At 39.4% G+C, this 22,615-nt stretch overlaps 1 protein-coding gene and 1 non-coding gene across 2 annotated transcripts in view; one reads left to right on the forward strand and one right to left on the reverse strand.

Annotated features, from left to right (window-relative positions):
* Window positions 1-5,938: 5,938 nt before the first annotated feature.
* Window positions 5,939-6,153, forward strand: LOC122425937. The gene has a single exon (XR_006265081.1). It is a non-coding gene; the product is annotated as a small nucleolar RNA U3 (small nucleolar RNA).
* A 419-nt stretch (window positions 6,154-6,572) lies between these two features.
* VPS4B (vacuolar protein sorting 4 homolog B) overlaps window positions 6,573-22,615 on the reverse strand; it is a 29,317-nt gene continuing 13,274 nt past the window's right edge. Inside the window, exons 4-11 of the mRNA XM_043444139.1 lie at window positions 21,494-21,561; window positions 16,794-16,913; window positions 14,288-14,444; window positions 13,613-13,761; window positions 13,150-13,231; window positions 12,565-12,784; window positions 10,046-10,186; window positions 6,573-8,092 (exon numbers count right to left, since the gene is read on the reverse strand). Coding sequence (XP_043300074.1) covers window positions 7,991-8,092; window positions 10,046-10,186; window positions 12,565-12,784; window positions 13,150-13,231; window positions 13,613-13,761; window positions 14,288-14,444; window positions 16,794-16,913; window positions 21,494-21,561 — 1,039 coding nt within the window. The 3' untranslated portion in view covers window positions 6,573-7,990. The remainder of the gene's footprint in view (window positions 8,093-10,045; window positions 10,187-12,564; window positions 12,785-13,149; window positions 13,232-13,612; window positions 13,762-14,287; window positions 14,445-16,793; window positions 16,914-21,493; window positions 21,562-22,615) is intronic.

A 22,615-nucleotide genomic window follows, 5' to 3' on the forward strand; every position in this document is an offset into this window, starting at 1 on the left:
CAACATTCTAAGACACAACTATTTCCATATCAAGGAATACCTACACTCAAGTACCTTACCATTTCAACCAGGATCGTGCTCAGTTGTATGCAACAAGGACAGTTCCACGACTGTGTTCACAAATAAGTCCTGCGTCTGTGTTAAGTGCTTGGGAAATATGAAGATCAGTTGCTGATGATTTTCTAAAAACCACTACATGTTTTTAAAGTTGACTCTTCAATTTCATCTCCTCCAGAAATGACCCCTAGTCCTTCAGTCCTATTTATTTACTCAGTCACATTTGTTTATGTGGGGATGGAATGTGGGCAGGTACAACTTTAAAGTAGTTGCAGACATCATGGGCTTTCCTCCCCCATCTCTGTACATGCTGAATTCAGGGTGTATCATCTGAAAACAAGGGCCCCACAAACACCAACATAATCACATCACGATCACATCCAAGACAGTAACAATTCCAAAGTATCTGATACCTAGTTTGTAGTCAGATTTCTTCAATTACCTCCAGCGTCTTTTACAGCCATTTTCCCCTCAAACCGGGATGCAAATCAATGTTCTTACTGTACTCTCGATTCTGGGTTGTCATCAGTTTCTTTTAACCTAGGGCCCCCCTTGTGGCTCAGCTGGTAAAGAATCTGCCTGCAATGTGGGAGACCTGGGTTCCATCCCTGGGTTGGGAAGATCCCCTGGAGAAGGGAAACGCTGCCCACTACAGTATTCTGACCTAGAGGATACTTTTAACCTAGGAAATCCCCTAAACCTTCCATTTGGTAACGACACTTTTTGGAGACCAGGCAAGCTGTTCAGCAGACGTCCTGCATGCTCTTTGGCTTGACTGGTTCCCCATGATGTGATTTACTTCTCTTTCCCCTGAACTTCCTATAACCAGCAGTCAGGTCTATGGTTTGGCTGGATTCAGATTACACACTTCTGGTGGGAACAATTCCTGAGTGTATTTGGTGTTGCACCCCATCACTTGGAGGGAACCCGAGACTTGGAGAGAGATGTCCGCTGTCCCCAGATGTGCTTCCAGCTCCAGCCACTGACCCCAACTGTGCAAGAGGCTCCTGGCCAGAACTGCCCAGCCAAGCTCCCCTGAGCTCTTGACCCACCGACACCGAGAGAGAGAAAGTAGTGTTTTAAGCCATAAGGTTTTGGAATGCTTAATGCAGTAATAGAGAGCTGAAGTCATTTTGGGGGGTTATCACCATATCTGCTTATTGTATTATATCCTGATATGTTGACCTTAGACATCATTGTTTCCTGCTTTGATAGATGCGACCTTAGCTCACTTACATTAACCTTTCTTTTCTCCCTCCCAATTTTTCATAGTAAATATCACCATTTATAATTCTTGTTGGTTACATTTGAAACTCTCACCATTTTAAAATCTCTATTTCTTGTTCCATCAATTTTTGAAACCTGGCATTACTACCCATTTTGTAAGATTAAGCTTATATAATACCTGTATCCTTTTAAGGATTTTATTTTTATTTTTTGAATATTTTTATTATTTTGTGGGGGCCGCATCGCGTTGTGGGATCTTGGCTCCCTCATCAAGAATCGAACTTTGGTCCTCGGCATTGAAAGCACTGGATCTTAACCACTGGACCACCAGGGAACGAGCGTCTGTATTCTTTTTAACACACCTCTTTCAATTCTCAACCATCTCAGATACATCTTAATGACACGTTAGGCAAACAGAAGAACATGTAAGTAGGTAGGCCCTGATATTCTCTAAAACTCACTCCTTCTCTGCACTGTCCATCCTGAGGAGTTAAATGGGCCCCCAGTGGGTAATATCACACCAGCACGTTTCCTGTCCTGAATGGTGGCATGAAATTGTGGGATTTCTCCTAGGGCTGTAAATACTACTTCACTGTTTTCTCAGGAGGGTGGAGCTCCAGGGGCCCTTCTTTTTCCATTAACCTTCACTCCCTGGGCCAGTGAACGGCCAAGATGACCCTGACCATGGCTGACTTGTTCAGAGTTCCCCTGGGCCTGCTATGGTGCAGAGTCTGGTCAAAACTCCACCGCGCTTATCACTTCCTCCCCATAAATTCTCTCTTGAATGGTGGGCAAGGACTTCCTGATTCTCCAGTAGAGAATATTAGCTCAGAGTCAATGTCCAATAACCTGGGTATTCCTCTTTATTTCACAGCAGCCTGAAGCAGCCCCACACCCTTTGGGGAAGGCTGAAGGCAAAGCTCCCACTGAACCTGAGATGTTCTGGCAAAAGCCTTTCTCAACAATACACAGTCTCCACTTCTTTCAAGTGGTACAGATTCTATGACTTGATTCAGGTCTGGAAATCACGACTGCCGGACCTCTGCTCACCAGGCTAGGAGTTTTTTTGTGATACTATTGCCGCAGCGCCTTAGTGATGGTCTTAAGGACCCTGCCATCACTGAATCACTGGTCAAAATCTCTGCAGGAAAGACCACTGATTATCACTCCAGCCCCACTCCTTAATGTGGTGACCAAGTCCCCCTGGCTTGTGCTAATTGCTACTAGTTGACTTCTGCAACCAAAAGACCGCTCCAGCTCCAATGAAAGTAAAGACCCTGGAAAACACTCTGGAATGCACTCCTTTCACCTATCAGCGCCCTGCTTGAGGGGCTGGGTTCTGGGTCTCTTCCAGGAACATGTGGCTTTGTGAGTGATTCTCACGTGATAAATCCACTCTAGCACTCCTATTTCCTAGATATTGGGTTCTTTCTTTTACATCACCTTTTTTTTTTTTTTAAGTTGCTCAGTCGTGTCCGACTCTGTGACCCCATGGACTATATATAGTCCATGGAATTCTCTAGGCCAGAATACTGGAGTGGGTAGCCTTTTCCTTCTCCAGGGGATCTTCCCGACCCAGGGATCACCTTACTGGAGTTAAGAGCAGATGACGGTCAAGTTCATCTTCTTCAACCAGAGTCTAGCAAACAACTGAAATCACTCTCAGCTGCTCAAACCAAAATTCTAAATCCTGAATGTGGTAACTGAACCCATACTGATAAATTCAGTAATTAGCTACAAGCTTGGCTCACCAATGTCATCCATTCCCACACAGCCCTCCACATGTTGCCCGATACTCAGAATCTTCCAAATCCTCACAAATATAAGTATTTCAATAGTATGGCTCCTACTCAACTAAATTTCCTTACCGTCACATAAAAATATTGATGAAATTTGTGTAATGCACGATATAATTGGGCAACCTGCAGGACCAAATGCTGACTTTTGCTTTTGATTACTTTAGTACTGTGGCTACAACTGTTTCTTTCAGCAGTCATGAAGGATCCCTGGGTTTCCAGGTAGCAGTCTTCGAAGTTCTTGTGCCTTCATTTTGTTTAGTACTATTGTTGTTTAGACACTCAGTCATGTCTGACTCTTTGCGACCCCGCTGGGCTCCTCTGTCTGTGGGATTCTCCAGGCAAGAGGACTGGAGTGGGGAGCCATTGCCTCCTCCGGAGGGTCTTCTTGATCCAGGCATGGAACCCCCGTCTCCTGCAGTTGCTCAACGTCTTCCCCTCACTGGACACTTCATTCCATGAGGCCACAATTAGCTACCATAGTCCCATCCACTTACTTAGATGCTGTCGATGCTGCTATGGCCTTGTTTTAAAGTCCTGCCATCTTTGCGGTGCTCAAGACTGAAGGATGGGGCAGCAGTGCCTAAAAAACCAAAGCCGGTCAGGGCCCCGGACCTCCTCACTGTGCTTCCCGGATCTGGGGCTGGGGGTATTCCCGCAACCTTGGAGGCAATGGGGATGAACATTCATCCAAAGTACGTTTGTTTGGTGAATATCCTTCCTGTCCTTTTCCTCTTTTCCTTTTCTGTTATTTCATCAGGTTCCAGAGGAGACAAATTCTTATCCCTAGCTGACAAGTTGACAGCAATTCTTTCTTAAAGACTTTTAATTTTGGGAAATTAGCATATATAAAGATAAAAGCAAAGAAAAAATTAGTAAGTATCCATATTTCTATCACACAGATTTAGCCATTGTTCTTGATGTGGGCTTGCCTGGTGGCTCAGTTGGTAAAGAATCTGCCTGCAATGCAGGAGACCTGGGTTTGATCCCTGGGTTGGGAAGATCCCCTGAAGAAGGCAATGGCAACCCACTCCAGTATTCTTGCCTGGAGAATCCCATGGACAGAGGAGCCTGGCGGGCTACAGTCCATGGGGTCACAAGAGTTGGACACAATTTAGCAACTAAACCACCGAATTCTTGATGTGTTTTCATTCCTAATTTTCTTCTTTTACAAGTAAAAATTGTAAGGTTGGCAGGGAGAGAAAGAGGGGCAAAAATTATATACATTCTTTGTAAAGTATTCAGACCTAGAACAAAGATTCATTCACTCAATAAATATTAATTGAGCACCCATCAGGCGCTAGTACTATACCAGATACTGAAGGGACAGCAGAGGAAAAAACAGACAAGAAACCCCCAGCTTTCCTGGAACAAATGTGAGGAGAAATCCCAAATAAGAAAACCAGTAAATTACACAGTATGTTAGATGATGGTAAGAGCTACAGAGAAAAATAAAGCAGGGGTGGGGTATTGTTTTCATTTCAGTTTCTAATTGTGGCTACAATATAGAAATACAATTTTTACTTACTAACCTGTATCTTCTAATCTCGTTAAATTCGGATTCTAAGTTTGTTACTTTGGATTTTCTACATACAGAATCATGTCACCTGAGGATGACAATTGAGTTTCTTCCTTTTTAACCCCTAGACGTCTATTTTCCCTACAACTGGGTAGAATCTCCTGCACGGAACTGAAAATGAGCGGTGGCAACAGGCACCTGACGTCTTCTTCCTGACATCTGGGAGTCAAGTTTTCCATAGTTCACGATAAAGTATGGTATTCGTTAGCTTTTGTTTCTTTGTAGATGTTCTTTAGTAAATTAAGAGTTCTCTTCAACCCCTAGTTTATAAAGTTTAAAAGAAATCACAAACGGCGCTGGAATTTTATTAAATGCTTTTTGCGACTCTTCAAAGACATAACTTTTCTCTCTTATTTCTGTAAATATGTAAACACAAACTTTTCAATTTTAAACTGCGGTGCTTGTGCTCCACCCCATACACGGAAACTTGCTGGATTCTGCGGTGGAGACCACTGCCGCCGCGACAGGCTTCAAGCTGCCCAGGCAGTGACCACAGGCGGTCAGGAATAAGAAAACCTGGTTCTTGGGGCCAAGAGGAGCCAGCTCTGGCACACACCTCTCATTTCAGCTCCAAGAACCAAGACTGACATTCACCACCACGCAGGAGGCCAGCAGGGACAAAGCAACTTCAAATTCTCTTTTATGGAAAGGCTCACAGATAATCTAGGAAGTTGATAAATGTGCATATAACTCCCTTAATTTTTTCAAGCCTTTATTGAGTACATAATAAACAGTGTCAAGCACCATGCTACTGCAAAGGAAAGTCGGCTTTACTTGTTGGCTCAGAAGAAGACTCGAGAGTCCCTTGGATAGCAAGGAGACCCAACCAGTCCATCCTAAAGGAGACCAACCCTGAATGTTCATTGGAAGGACTGATGCTGAAGCTCCAATACTTGGCCACCTGATGGGAAGAGCCAACTCATTGAAAAAGACCCTGATGCTGGGAAAGACTGAGGCGGGAGGAAAAGGGGACGACAGAGGATAAGGTGGTTGGATGGCGTCACCGACTCAACGGACGTGAGTTTGAGCAAGCTCTGGGAGATGGCGAAGGACAAGGAAGCTGCACTCCATGGGTTGCGAAGAGTTGGACACGACCGAGCAACTCAACAAGAGCAGAAATCATAGAGGTCAACACCCAGGCCGAGAGCGCCTGGACATTCCGCTTCCTCCCGAGCACTTACCCGCCTGTGAAGAGCACATGGAAACAGTCTACACTCCACCCTTCTAGGATAAGTTTAAAACCACTAGATTCTAGAACAGTTTTAAAACCAGAAATGTGAAGACTATACTTTCAGGGATCATTTCTATAGTCCGTTACTAGAGAAGTTTCTCTGATCGTGTAGAGCACCCGAGACCACGAGGAAGAGACGCAGTGTTTTCTCCCGAGCGTGAAGCTGGCGTCTGGTGCTGCTTCTGCAGCTGCCACGGGTCGCTGGTGATCGTCTTCTCTCCTTTTTTGGGAGAGTGAGAGGGAGAAACCGCCGTCTGAGTGAAAAAAAAAACCAACAAAAACCAGAAATGTGGAAAATGGCTAAAAGTGCCATAGATACTGAGGCATGGTTTTCAGAGCGCACAGAGTTAAGTGGTAAAGATCCCCTGGTCATTATTGCTCTGCTTACACACTGCTTGGTGTATTGAAGTAAAACACTTCCTCAGAACAAATTTTGGACTCACAAAGAATTCTGGATTCAACTATTATATCGTTTATAATAATATAGTTATGTTAATTCTCTTAACGACAAGATTTTAATAGCAATACTGTATGATTCTGAGGCGGCTAAAGTAGAATTTTCATGGATACATCCTTAATGAATAATTTTTAATGATCTCTCTGTATCTAATCAATTTAGATAATATTTTCTCCTATACAGAAGATCCCGAAATAAAGAAGCGTACACAGAAAATAGCCAACAGTAGGTTATATCCATTTACTTCATGTAAGAACAGCGTATTTTGGGCCTATGATTTCCATTTAATATCAACAAAAACAATCTGTACAGAAAACCCCAAGGCAACCATATAGCATAATATGTAAAATGTGCAAAAAGACTTTAAAATGCAAGTTATTCTATAGCATTTGCAAGGCAGAACTTTATAGTAAATTAAGGAACACCACCTCATTCTAGCCGACTTAATAATACTCTGCAAGGAGAGGCCACTGCAAATGTACAAGGCACAACTTAGTGTTGGTGCTCAGGTGTGTAACACACCCCTCAGATTATTTACTTGAGGGCATTAAAACAACGTAAAATTATGTTTGCATTTTATTATTTAAGGAGACTACAAGCTCATTTCTAAAGCTTCATGAAACATTACACTGATAACATATGTGTGGTCAGGACAAGCTGTTCCCTGAACTTAAAAGGTCAAAGACAAGACTCTAGCTTTCCTATATTTAAAAAATTTATATATATATATACACACACACCCCGATATCACAGACAAGAAACTTTCCATAATCCAAAGGGAGGCCGTTTGTTCCTTTAAGTAAAGGTTCCCATACAGTATTTCATGACAGAATTATTTAAAAAGTACATATTTATTCACCACCTGTTTTGGTCAATCTTGCTACAAAAAGACATTGAAAGACACAATTTTCTTCTTCAAAATAAAGACAATGCCGAACTGAGAGAGTCATTCTCTAAAGATTGCACAGTGAAAGGTATTACTTAGGTAAATATAAAAAAGCCTGCGACTTTTATAGAAACTATTTAAATCTACATGGAGAGAAAAAGTCAACCTATCGAAAATCAATCAGACCCTTGGCTACAACACAGTTAAGAACCTTTGAAGCCTGATCACATGTTCTCTGCTGTTTTACTGCCCATCCCTGAGAGTAAAGCATTTAACATTTTTTTAGTAAAGCAAATAAATCTTACTTTGACAAGAATGATGCTTAAGATTTTTTTTTCCAAAATATGAAATAAGCCCCATTTCATTTTAGTTGGGAAAAAAAAAAGAATGCTCTTTGCAAAGACCACTCTTCCTAACAATTTAAAATATTTGTATGTCAATCAATTTTAATTTTCTTTTTACTGGGTAATTTCTATTTTTCTGCTATTTATATATCACTCATTTTGTTTTTTTCCCTGTTTTTGTATATCACTCATTTTCTTATGGCCCATTACTTTATAATTTTTGTTAACAGGAGGATTTAATTGGAAATGGAGCAAAAGTACAAATAAAACTTAAAGGAATGCTGAAGTGAGATCTCTATTCTCCTGTGGTAAAAGAGTTTTATCAGAAATAATCTGACTGCCATCCAGGAAAAGCAAAACTGCCTATGAAAGAGAGAACACACATGGTAAACGTCTTCCTTGCTGTCTTTGGTCTAGCCTTCTTGGCCAAAATCTTCTGTAAACTTCTTTAGCTTCAACAAGTCGTGTTCATTGACTGTGGGCTTTGTGCTGGACAGTGACCGTAACATGTCCGACTGTCAGGAAAAAGAACAGGGGAGGATTAGTCATTGATTTAATTGAATAAAAAACATTTCATTATCAGCATTATTATTACTGACTTTCACCTAAGGTTAAATCTGAAAATCTGCATTGTGTCACAGACTACTGATGATAAACTCTCTTTGTTTTCCTAAAAGACAACTTCGACTATGTTATTCTTTTGCTTATAAACTTTCAGTTGCTTGCCCCGTCCTGATCATAACCTTCAAAGGCTCCTCGGCACCCAAGAAGTACAGTCCTCTTTGCCCAAGGACCAAGGCCTCCAGAATTAAACCCCGATCCTTTCTCTGGCTGTATGTTTACTTTTTAAGAAAGCAGCTGTCCTAATGAGATGGATGAAACTGGAGCCCATTATACAGAGTGAAGTAAGCCAGAAAGATAAAGAACATTACAGCATACTAACACATATATATGGAATTTAGAAAGATGGTAATGATAACCCTATATGCAAAACAGAAAAAGAGACACAGAAATACAGAACAGACTTTTGAACTCTGTGGGAGAAGGTGAGGGTGGGATGTTTCAAAAGAACAGCATGTATACTATCTATGGTGAAACAGATCACCAGCCCAGGTGGGATGCATGAGACAAGTGCTCCGGCCTGGTGCACTGGGAAGACCCAGAGGAATCGGGTGGAGAGGGAGGTGGGAGGGGGGATCGGGATGGGGAATACGTGTAAATCTATGGCTGATTCATATCAATGTATGACAAAACCCACTGCAATGTTGTGAAGTAATTAGCCTCCAACTAATTAAAAAAAAAAAAATTAAAAAAAAAAAAAGCAGCTGTCAAAATGCAACTCAGAAGGGATATATTCATTCATGTATGTGAAACAGAATAATACCATTTAATCAAAACCAACTTATCAAAAAGCTTAACTATTAGCTAAAATCATAATCAAAATGGTAAGAAAATATACCAATATAAAACATTTATTAAAAGATTAACTTTTAGGCCACGTCTCCTGTAAAATAGTATGGAAAAATGATCAAAAGAACAAAAAAAAAAAAAGGATTTCTAAATAATTTCTCAAATAAGCAGTGGTTAATTAACACATAATTATTTCTATATGTTTACAGATATATTATATACCTATACATACAAGCTTATATACATATATGTCTATATATCTGGATCTACATATCATGTGAAAGTTACTGTTAATTTTGACATATAGATTTGAAAAATCTTTAGGTAAGAGAGGATTTTTAAAACTGAATGTTCATATTGGCTATACCCCAATACGAAATAAAAAGTTTAAAGTTTAGGGAAAAAACCTGAATGCTCATAATAAATACGTATCTTTTCTCTCTCTGTCGGCGGCCTGCTGTGAGGGATTTTAGTTTCCTCACCAGGGATCACACCTGTGCCCCCTGCAGTCTTACAGATTATTTTATTTCCTTAATAGCAACTACAGAAATGCAATATTTTAAGAATATTTTAATTCCTTCAATATAAACTATAGAAATGTAATTTCTTATAATAAAAATTTTGTTTTCAGAGCTTTCAAAAAAGTACTGCATTATTTAAACTTTCTATGATGCCTTGAGAAGTAAAACAGAAAAACACTGCTATGAATACTATGATTCATATAATAGTGTTTCTGGATATTTTACTAAATCAGAGATTCAGGGAAAAAAATTTTCACAATATTACTGTAAAACCTATGTCAGAAACCCGTATGTTTTAAAAAACAGCTTATTCACTTATAATTAAAATTTCCTTGAAGCTCAAGAAAACATTTAAAGATACTTATTTTTGATACTTTATATTCAATTAATCTCTATAACCTTAGAAGTATTACTATTAAACATGTCTGACCATACTAACATTTTTAAACTAAATTTTATAAAACTGAAAATTTTATCTGACAAATTACAAAATATAATGTTTTAAAAAATTTTTTAAAAGCAAACAAAATGTCAAACCATGCAAACAACTGGCTCCAAAAGTTTATCCCCAGGGACATCCATCCACGTCATCTCAATGGCACCAGGGTCGCCTGGAGAGCAGGGCGTTAGCAGGTCATCTACTATGTTGTTAGGATCAGCTCGTGAAGGTCCGCGAACCTGCAATAAACAGTCATTTGAGATATTTATTTGAAAAAATTGAATAAATATTAAGATTTAGACCATTATCAGGAAATCTGAACATGTATTATTATCATGTTTTATTAAAATGCTTAGTTCTGAAAATAAACAGAATATACAACAAAAAGTACAATTATCTCCAGGTGATGGGGTAGATTGTGTTTGATTTTAATGTTTTTCTTGATGATTTTCTATATTTGAAGTTTCCTACAACAAATTACTTACATGATCAAAGGGAGAAAATAAGTTAAAAATTCCCTGTGCCTAAAAATACCTTTTTTCTTTTCTAATGGCTATTAAGTGGTAATAATCCTAGACACCAAGAACAGACCTGCATTAACACACTGCTATATTTAAAACAGATAACAAACAAGGACCTGTCCTATAACACAGGGAACTCTGTTCAGTATTCTGTAGTAACCAAAATGGGAAAAGCATTTGAAAAAGAATGGATATATGTGTATGTATAACTGAATTACTTTGCTGTACTCTGAAACTAACACGACATTGTTAAGCAACTATACCCGAATGTATCAATAAAATAAAAATTAATAAAAAATAGACCTACTTAAAAATTCCTTTAAGTTACTCTATTTTCCATATTAAGAAATTTCTGTGATCTTTGGGAGGTTTATTATTGTGAAATTACTGTCTCTCCAACAAAAACTCCTTCAAATGTAAGTACAAAATTAAATGCTGAGTATAATTTCAGTGCTAGCTGAACTTGTAACTCATAACTGATTTAAAGAATTTTTGTAATATCCAGAAAAAGAACCTCTGTGACAGTTACATATAATTTTCAGCTTGCAACACACAGGTATCAAGTCAGGGGCTGCTTCATCTTTTGCACTTGTTTCAAATGACTGGTCTTAAATACAGTCTTAGGATTAGGGTGAGGGCAGAGAAATAAACATTTTCACTTTACTTGTTATATATTTTATTGTCTGTCTTCTCTCACAAAAATTTCAGTGGCAGGGATGTTTGTGTTTTTCGACCACTGTACTTTCTGACTTACCTCTGGGTCGAGATTAGTGCTGATACATTTAATAAATAGAATCACAGGCAAACTTGTTCTTACTAATCGAAAAGTGGAGGAGAAGATGGAGCCATAGAGATCTACTGGACTAGGGATACACAAGGCCTGATGTTGAGAGATCTGGCTGCCTCACCGTTATCCTCCTAACAAGGGCCTGGCTTTAGGGTTGTATAAGCTGCTCCCAACAGTAATACAGAAAACTGACTGGAAAGTTCTTAGCAGGGAAGGACTGAGCTCCTTCTAAATGGCAACGAGAATGTAAGGAGAAACAATGGCTGTGGCATAAAACTTGGTCCCGAGCTAACTGTGTTTCCCTCAGTAATGAAATGATGGAAGAAGAGATGAGTAACATCTACTGGATTGCTCAGGTACCATGACCGCTGCTTTATGAATCTTCCTCTTTTCATTCTCATACGAGTATTTCAGAGCAGTGTTACCATCCTTACTTAAGAGATGATAAAAAAAATGAGACTTGAAAAGTTAACATAATTTGGTCAAGTAGATAAAATAAGTAAATTGTGGAATCAGGCTTCAAATTCAGGTTTTAATTCAAGCTCCTCATTTTTAAAAAGAAATTATTTACCATGGTAACACATGGTATACAACAGACATACTACATGGTAATACAATAGACACACATGTTTATCAGAGTCGTGACATATTAGTTTGTCATATACTGATGGATTAGGTTTGCTGACAGTGTTTTGGGATTTTCACATCTACGTTCATGAACATATTGGCGATTGCTGTTCTCAGCAAGAGTGTACGTCCAAATCACCTAGTCTACAGTTACTTAAATTGTCTCCCAAGACTGCGCGGAGAAGGAAATGGCAGCCCACTCCAGTGTTCTTGCCTGGAGAATCCCAGGGATGGGGGAGCCTGGTGGGCTGCCGTCTATGGGGTCACACAGAGTTGGACACGACTGAAGTGACTTAGCAGCAGCAGCGGCAAGTCTGCACAAAATTCCCTCTAAAGCCATATATGCTTACGTCACTCATGAGGCCAAGCAGTGTGCGGAGGAGCAGGAGAGGAGACGGGTTAAGACTTCAGTGCCGAGCATGTGAATTAATGTAAACGATATTTAGCTGGCATTATTTTCCTTTGATAAGGAGGCGTAAATGTATGGGTAACATGCTTCCAAAGCACTGCACACAAAGTAGGGAGAATTTACTTCAGTGGAACGGACACACGTCTATTATGTAAATCCACTTATTTATTACACAAAACTGAAACCTCCCCTAAAATTCTTGAAAGACAAGTCAACGGTGGTCCCAAAACTTGATTTTAAAAATGTACGAAAAGACAGATAAACGTTCCTTACCTTTTTAAAATGAGTAGCTGACTGTACTTTCCTAACTGGCTGCATGAGTGCGTCCCGTACAATGATACTTATGTCCGCCCCTGAATAGCCCTCAGTTTTCTTTCCAAGGTCCCGGAAGTCTGCTTCTGTCAGACTGTTCTGAGTGGCCCCCAAGTGCAGTTTAAACATTGCTGCTCGGGCATGGGCCTCAGGCAAAGGAATGTAAATTCGTTTCTCAAACCTTAAAGTCAAAGAAAAATTACATCAAGAATATCACCATATGATAATATTTATTTTCTACTAAAAATTACTTTTCCAAGAACTAAGCAAGACATTTAGATATTCTCTTTTAACTAAGCTGAATACATTAAATGGGCCCATATCCACCATAATTAAACATATATATTTAGGGTAACAAAGGGAAAATACCCAGAACACATTAACAACAAATGCCCGCCTCTCCTGTCCAAGTCAGGGATCAGCAGGGTTCAAGCACACTGAAAAACATTCTAAAGTCATCAGATGCCTTCTCTCTAGACAGAATGGGAATTAATATTCACGTATTATACTGTAATTAGGAATAAGGTATTTCCTGTATTGTCATACCTTCGCCTAATGGCAGAATCCAGAACCCAGGGTATGTTTGTAGCTCCCAGAACCAAAATTCCATCATTGTCCACGCCAACCCCTACAGCAAAATAGACGCAGCTTCACATCATTTGTCATTTCAGTGTTCTTTAAGCCTCACCTGTATCTTCTCTTATGAATGTGGTATTTCTTTGTTAAAAATGCCTCCCCTTGAGAAGTCTCTCACTGAAAAAACTATATTTAACCATATTTCATACTACTAGAGTATGATGTAAATATTCCCATCAGTAGAATCTCCTAAACTGTGGGAAAATACTATGAATATTCTTTTCAAAATATTTCTCAAAAGATATGAATTTGAAGTCTACTTTTTCCTTCTGTTGATATCGTTTCTGGTATAACTGAATATATAAATAAGTCTCTTCACTACTTATACCGAGATGATTACAACTGAGCAGAAATTAAATCAACTGAGCACTACCTTGCATCTGAACTAGGAATTCTGTCTTAATTCTTCTTGCAGCTTCACTTTCATTTTCACTTCTTGAACCACACAGAGAATCGATTTCATCAATGAAGATAATCGAAGGTTTATTCTCTCTGGCAAGTTGGAATAAGTTCTTAACTAGCCTAAAAACAAATTAAAAGTTTCAATTTCTAAAAATTAGCCAATGACACATCACAATGAAAACATTAAAATAAAACAATGAATCAATAGGAACTCTAATAGATTAAAAAACCTATGATATTTTGATCTAGAAAATAAGACTACTACATCTGGATAACTCATTTTATGATTTACTAAACCATGCTGCTCAGGTGTTCAGTCGTGTCCGACTCTTTGTAACCCCATGGGCTGTAGCCCATCAGGCTCCTCTGTCCATGGGATTTTTCAGGCAAGAATATTGGAGGGGGTTGTCATTCCCTTCTCCATATATGTGTCACCTATGCTAAACCACACACGAGTCACATGTGCTATCTTTTCCCTGTGAAACAAATTCTGAACTAGGGACAGTCTGACAGAGAAACGAACACCGGCTGTGCTACGGCACTGTCTGGAATGCCTATTAATGACGTAAGAGGCCTACCACTTCATAGACTGATATAATGACTACCGGGTAAAGAAAACTTACAAAAAAATCAATTTACTACTTACTTTTCACTTTCACCCAGCCACTTAGAAACAAGGTCAGAGGAAGATATTGAGAAAAACGTTGAGTTGTTTGCTTCTGTGGCTACAGCTTTGGCCAAATAGGATTTTCCTGTTCCAGGTGGCCCAAATAACAGGATTCCCCTCCAAGGCGTTCTCTTGCCTAAAATGTACATTAAAAACCAACATGAGAACTTCAAGACTGTTAACTTCGTCACCGACAGTGAAGAATACCATGAAGAGGTTTCCACTCTAAAGCTGGCAGGAGGATGAAACACAATTTAAATAAAACAATCTAAGGTAAATATGTCTTAAGTGTACTTTATTTCCTTTTTAGAGACCACTTTGTCAAAACGGTATTTATACAGCTATAATCCTCCTAACAGGCAGGTCCTCCGCATGCTCACTCATTTGACCACTAGGCACTGAAACCACAGTGTGCAAACGGAGAATTACGGTACAAGGGTCTCTGACCTCCAAGGCCTTCCAGTCCATTAAAGGGGAAAGAATTCAGTTAAAAGGTACTTGCTGATCACCCACTATGTGCACTGCACAAATTCAGAATATGGTAGGAGAAACTATACCCACAGGGGAAAGGCAGCTGAAGTATTTCCTTTAATTTTGATAACATTTGGAGGGGTGAGACTAACACAGTCTGGATGACTCGTGAAGTTACACTCAATTCCTGATTCCGTAGGAAGCACAGGTTATTACTACAGGTGGCAGATTTCCATTCTGATGACTGAAGAACAATAAAGGCACTCCACCTTAGATTCTAGTTTTGCCAAAATATAATAACAAGTGAACAAAATCAGTTTTTTGAACCTCAATTCTACTGATGAGAAATTATAATATTGCCTTAAATAAACCAGGCTGGGTTACAACTGGCAATAAAATATCAAATACACATTTAAAACAAAACACAACAACTATTAGGTGTAAACTGTGGGTGGAAACAAGGTATCTGTAAAAGGATGATATGCAGATGACAGATGACATGATGTTTGTTGTTAGGAAAGCCTCAACTTTTACTTGAATTCTATTTGCCTAGTTTAAATGTCTGCAACTGTAAGTCAGTGTCCCCTTAAGTGTGGTCCATATACCACCGGTGGCAGATTAAATGCTTTTAGGTGGTATACAAACACTTTCCATTTAAATAATTTTTAAAATGTATTCTATGAAAACACTACTCATCCACAGAGACACAAAGACATCTTTTATTACTTTAAAAAACTTTTGTGGCCTCATGGCACAACGTATGGGCTCTCAACTCCCCAACCACTGACCAAACCTGCGGCCCCTGCACTGGAAGCGTGGCATCTTAGCCACTGGATCGCCAGGGAAGTACCCCCAAATAATTATTCTGTAGTAGAGTTAAGTAAAAACAAACGAAATGATGTGGGCAAAACAAGCTGTGACGTTAGAAGTCAGGAGAGAGATTCCCTCTCTCGAGGGAAGACACAGGGAGGGATTTCTAAGCTCCTCACATTGATTTCTCATCGGGGGGATGATTACAGCCGGTGATAATTTATGAAGCTGAACGCACATGGGTTCCTGCATGTCTTTGTATATTTATACTCCAGTTTAATAAGTTTCTCTAAAAGTGATTTAAAGAAGAAAATTTAAAAAATAATAGTACACTTATATGGAAAAATTCATGAAGATGACATATAGTACTCATGTTTGGGAAACACTGGTATAATAACATAAGTTCAGTTGCATTTTTGTACCCTTATAGGATTCTGATGACAACTTTTACAGTTAGTTTCATATTCCTGAAGTGAGGTTCTGAGTCGCAGCTCAAAGCTGGGTGGACAGCGGGCTCTTGCTCCTCACCACTGCTCTAAAGGACACTGCTGTCTGGACCTGCTCAGTTTGAGGCCGGTATCCCAGATTTGCTCTCTACATAAACCAGCTTGTTTTTAAAAGGAAAAACCTCTTGTTTCACTGTTAAGACTGTGGGTATAGCCGCATCACAAACACAGGCTATGGGTCACAAAAGGGACAACCTGAAGGATGGCTCAGCACAGAGAAACCACCCACTGCTGGAGCTGTAACTTCAACTCGACCCAGACGGTGGGCTGGCAGCATTGTCCCTGCGGTGATCATGGGCTGCCAGAGCACACGCGCTTCATCTGAAACTGTTACATAACTGGATACCTACTATGTAACTTGCTTTTTGATCTTTACAATGCAGGTGGACATTCTTTCACGTCAATTATAGTAAAGACGGTACATTACACTCTAGTGAGTGCACAGTACTCCACTGTATGTCCCTGGTTTACCTGACGCCCTGCTGCTTGACACTTAGGTTGTTCTGAAATATATATATATATTACAAATATGTATACGCATTTGAAGTAAGTATCTGTAGAAGTGTGTACCACTGCCTTATAACAGGATTTAAAGTAACAATTTATGATACAGTGACAAGAGATCACAATACTTTACCTCAGTCATCAGTGTGTTTTTTAAAAAATCATCAAAAAAAAGTATTTACAAGCCATCTCACCTGTAAAGAGATGAGGAAACTTGATAGGCAATATCACGGCCTCTTTCAGAGCTTCTTTAGCTCCTTCCAGACCAGCAACATCGCTCCACTTCACATTGGGTCGCTCCATAACAATGGCACCTACAGAAAATTAAATCGTCTTTCAGTCAAAGAGGGCTATTCCATCAAATTTAGATAGCAACATGAAACAATGAAATTAAATAAATGCCTTATAAATTTGTCTGGAAAAGTTCTATGTATTAAAGACAGTTCTAGAAGGGTGTGACAAGGAAGTGGTTGTTAGGGGGCAGTGAGGAGGAGTCGGGCCTGGGGTAGGTAGCTGGATAATCCAGCATAAAGTCATTTAACTGTTCTCTCTCCACTACCTCACTGTGAAACAGAAATAGCATCACTGGGCCAGACTACTAAAGACAGGTGAGTGTAAAGATCAAATGACGTAATAAATATCAGACTGCCTGGAAAAGCACCAAACATTACATAAAGTATTCATGATGTTTGACCACACTGTTCTGGAATATCTCCTATTTCTCCTTTTAACCAAAAGAATCAGTGATCTAATGCTCCCCTTAACCACAGAAATAAAACACATCTAACCACTTTACCTGAAGACAGACAGGCAGAGAAATGGACGGACAGAGAGAGGGGAAGCGGAGGGTGAGAAGGGGATGATGGAGAGAGGGGGTGTGCTCCTACAGACCTGCGGTATTTCCCAGGATTTGCCAGTTTCATTCGACTTCTAAATAGATCTATTTACAGTTTCCGTTCATTAACAAAGTTATTTAAATGATTTAGATTTTGAACACAACATATTCAAAAGTCATAGCAAACTGCCACAGTAAGAACAACTAAAAATCAGTAACAGTCCACGAACATTTCTTTTACTGTAGCTTACTGCTGGATCTTTCTACAAATCTTTTATCAAAAGCTTTCCCAATCTTCTAGTCTATAGAAACGGCTCAACTACCAACCACGAAGTAGCCTGTTCTAAGACGATGTGTAATTGTTTTAAGTGTAACATCACCACTTACACAGTCTACTCATTACCTATGATATTACTTTACAGGTATTTTTTTTTGCTTTGAAAAGTCATCTGTTATTTTAATAATGCTTATTCTTGGCAACTTCCCTAAATTATGGAACTCTTTAGCTATACATTAACATGAAATAAAACTATGAATTCTTTTTGCATTCTGAAAGTTCAGACTATGTATAAACTAAGGTAAAAATTTACCTGCCTCCTGAGAAATCTGTATGCAGGTTAAGAAACAACAGTTAGAACTGGACATGGAACAATAGACTGGTTCCAAATCGGGAACGGAGTACGTCAAGGCTGTATAATGTCACCCTGCTTGTTTAACTTATATGCAGAGTACATCATGCGAAACTCTGGGCTGGAAGAAGTACAAGCTGGAATCAAGATTGCTGGGAGAAATATCAATAACCTCAGATATGCAGATGACACCACCCTTATGGCAGAAAGTGAAGAAAAACTAAAAAGCCTCTTGATGAAAGTGAAAGAGGACAGTGAAAAAGTTGGCTTAAAGCTCAACATTTAGAAAACTAAGATCATGGCATCTAGTCCCATCACCTCATGGGAAGTAGATGGGGAGACAGTGGAAACAGTGTCAGACTTTATCTTTTTGGCTCCAAAATCACTGCAGATGGTGATTGCATCCATGAAATTAAAAGATGCTTGCTCCTTGGAAGAAAAGCTATGACCAACCTAGACAGCATATTAAAAAGCAGAGACATTACTTTGCCAAAAAAGGTCCGTCTAGTCAAGGCTATGGTTTTTCCAGGAGTCATGTATGGATGTGAGAGTTGGAATATAAAGAAAGCTGAGCACCAAAGAATTGATGCTTTTGAACTTGTTGGAGAAGACTCTTGAGAGTCCCTTGGACTGCAAAGAGATCCAACCAGTCCATCCTAAAGGAAATCAGTCCTGAATATTCATTGGAAGGACTGACGCTGAAGCTGAAACTCCAATACTCTGGCCACCTGATGCAAAGAACTGAGTCACTGGAAAAGACCCTGATGCTGGGAAAGATTGAAGGCGGGAGGAGAAGGGGATGACAGAGGATGCGATGGTCGGATGGCATCACTGACTCAATGGACATGAGTTTGAGTAAACTCTAGGAGTTGGTGATGAACAGGGAGGCCTGGCATGCTGGAGTCCATGGGGTCCCAAATAAGTCAGACATGACTGAGCGACTCGACTGAACTGAAGGGAAAACCCAATTCACTTTTTCTTTTCTATGTTCCATTCTGATTAGTAACCCTACATGAGAAAAACATTATGTCATCTGACAGGATTTTGTGTCTATTAAACAAAAGTAGATTTATACATAAGCATTATCTCGTCAACTAAAATGTTTTGTTATGAATTTTCTAAGTATGTCATAATTTATCTTCACATTTAACTAATACTTTTCTCCTTAAAGTTTAAACTAGGTGACTTTGGAATGTTCAGTGATAAAAGAACATCTAGATAAAAGTAATGTTAATTACTAGACATGGATTAATGATTTTTAAAATTAAAAGGGAAGGATTATTAGAAAATAAAAGCCAAACAATCTGACTGTTGCCAACTGAATGACTGTGCCCAGTCTTTGGTGTCGTCTATCACACTGACATGCCCTGTAAGCGTGTGCTCAGTCGTTCAGTCACGTCCAGCTGTCTGTAAGCTCCTGGACTGTAGCCCACCAGGCTCCTCTGTTCATGGAATTTTCCAGATAAGAATACTGGAGTGGGTTGCCATTTCCTCCTCCAGATATTAAGATGTATGTAACCTCAAAGTCACTGAATATCAAAATTAACAGAGGACTCAAATCATTAATTTTGATAATTAAATATTACACTTAATATCATAACCTAAAAAAGAAGTAAAAGATTTGGAAAACTATTTCAGGAAAAGTGAGAAAATATTAAAAAAAGGATTATATACAATGAAATCCATCAGCAAACCATGAAACTAAAAGATGGGGGAAAAACGACTCTCAAAGAAGAAAAGCTAGGACTCTCTTCATATTGTATTTCATCCTGAAATTCCAAATAAATTTTCTTGTTTAAATGTTTTAAGCATCTGTATTTTTATACATCCCTGGGCCTTATCATCACTGATAGGAAATGTAGAAAAAAATTCCTTATTAAAAACTGGGTTGTACCTTTTCCAAAATTAAAGATATTAAAAATTCCAATTTTTCCTTCAGTGGGGCAGAGCCAGAGAGACAGGGAACAAAACTGAAAGTGTGGAGAGAAAAAGGCTTTCTGCCTTACCAGGGAAACACAGCCGCTTGGCATGGCCTACTGTGTTGCCCTAAAAGGCTGACGAGGAGGAAGTGCCCACGTGCTCGAGGCAGTGGGGCTCCAGTTACGGCCCTTGGACTACACCCACCACTGACGTTCCTGGCACATGAAGACATCTTCGTTAACTGTCGGGTTTCCAAAATATTATCCTTATAGGATTCCCCTATCCATCCTGGTGGGGTCAGTGAGACGGAAATAGTAACAAAATGAAAAGACTAGAACAGCAAGGTTAATGGTCTGTCCAAGCTAGGAACGTCCACCAGTCACTGAGGCTGGCCCTGTGCGACGGCTATCCTTTCTAGATACAACGTGTTCTGCCTGGCAAGATTCAAATGAATAAAATCCAGGCTACCAGTGACTGAGCATAAAATTCAACTTGAAAGACCATTTGCTAATACATCAAAGAACAATCAAATCTCAGTAATTAAAGAAGTCAGTAATTAATGAGATGCCTTTTTAGATACACAGAGCTACTATTAACTCTGCCTGCTAAGTCGCTTCAGTCAAGTCCGACTCTTTGCAACCCCATGAACTGTAGCTCACTAGGCTCCTCTGTCCATGGGATTCTCTAGGCAAGCATACTGGAGCAGGCAGCCACTCCCTTCTCCAGGGACTACTTAGTGAATCCCTAGTATTTGTCAGGTGTAATGCTAGGTAGTTTTCACTGTCATTAACCTTTTCAGAGCCCTGAAAGCATTTTTAACTTGCATTTTAGAGTTGGGGGTCTCAGGCTCAGAGACATCAAGGACCTTGGCCCAAATCAGAAAGACTTCCGCCCAGCACAGCCTGCAGTGGAATCCAGACGTGAACGGAGCCACAGTCTACAACCTCTCCATCATCCCATTCCCTACAGCAGAGATAAAGGGCTTTTACAGTGTGGAAGGTGTGAAAATTAAAGGGGAAAGAGCAATGTAAATAGGAACACTGAAACAGGGTTAAAAAGTATGAGGAAGAGCAGGTAGGAAGATGAAATAAACAAAATCAGTGGACTAGTGACACCAACAGCAATAAAAGCCAAGTGTGAGTCTTAATTCATTCTGTTCCTCTGACAGGAAATTCCAATACCATCAGATTTCATAGTATGTTAACAGTGTAACTGCTACACTCTCTAAAACGGGGCAAATAAGACAAAATGAAAGAGTAAACTTTTTAAGGCAGATATAACATGAAACAATATTTTTACTGCCTAGGAAAAAAAATCAATCAATCTGAGAACCTATCGAGAAAATCTTATAAAAAACGGTCTCAAACAAAGCCAGCACGTGATCACTGGGAACCAAAGCCAGTTCTTGAGCCTCATTTAAGTACAGGTGGGAAAGAAAACTAATTCAAACAGACAGTTCACTATGAGGTTTCAAAAAATAAGTAAATTTAAAAATGAAATCTAAAGCAACCTTGAAGTTGATTCTGCAGTTTCTTTTTTTCGGGATCATCAGATTCTCCTTCCCCATCACTGTCATTCCTAATAAAAAGAATTTAATATATTCAAACGGTCACTCATTGCTATCAAAATAAGGCAAAAAAATATGAAGGAAAAGAAACATCTGTAATGAAAGTGGCAAAATAAGACATTCACTAAAAGTTTAGCTCATTTTATTACTTTTAAGAATATACTAGACAAAATAGGAAGCAGGCATTTGTTGTTGTTTAGTTGTGGTGTCATCTCTGACTCTTTGCAACCCCATGGACTGCAGCCCACCAGGCCCCTCTGTCCATGGGATTCACCAGGCAAGAACACTGCAGTGGGTGGCCATTCCCTTCTCCAGGGGATCTTCCCAACCCAGGGATGAACATGCAATGGCAGGAAGCCAGCCTATTACATGGAATCATGAACAGAAAATGGAGAAAAAGACCAGAATGAAGGCAGGAACTAGCTCCAAATTCCTGTGACATACCTATGCATGTATTAACCCATAAATGCATGACCCGTACCTCATTTCACAAAAGATTTAAGATGAATTACAAGAGTGTTGTAAACAACAACTAAAAAAATCAGGACCAGGCAAACAATATATTAGACCAAGAAGCCATAACTAGCAGGGAAAAAGCCCAGAATACTATTTAAGGTACAAAGATCGATACCCTTAGTCTGGGGGCTCCAAAGGATGGATGGAACTTCTGATGAAAATGAACCGACCCCAAAGAACACGGAGCTCAGTCAAGACATTTCATATCCAGGGATTTATTCTGAGGACATAATTTAAGAGTTCAGGGATTTGACTGCAAGGATAATCATGCCCATGTTATTGACAATAGGGAAAAAAATCAGCAATAATGTGCATTCAACTATAAGGATTAGCATATGATAGAACACACTGCAATCTTTAAAGCAAAAAACATGCCTTTAAGACACATTTTTACAATATTTAAAAAATGTCATTACATAAAAACTTGACAGGTTTCATCTCAAAATGGGATCACGTGATTCTCACAGGATGGTGGGGTTATTTATGGATGAGGGAGAGACTCCAAACTGACTCACCTTGACTTTAGAGTTGGGGGGTCTACCAACTCTC

The sequence above is a fragment of the Cervus canadensis genome, chromosome 23, assembly GCF_019320065.1.
Source record: "Cervus canadensis isolate Bull #8, Minnesota chromosome 23, ASM1932006v1, whole genome shotgun sequence".
Lineage (NCBI taxonomy): Eukaryota > Metazoa > Chordata > Mammalia > Artiodactyla > Cervidae > Cervus > Cervus canadensis.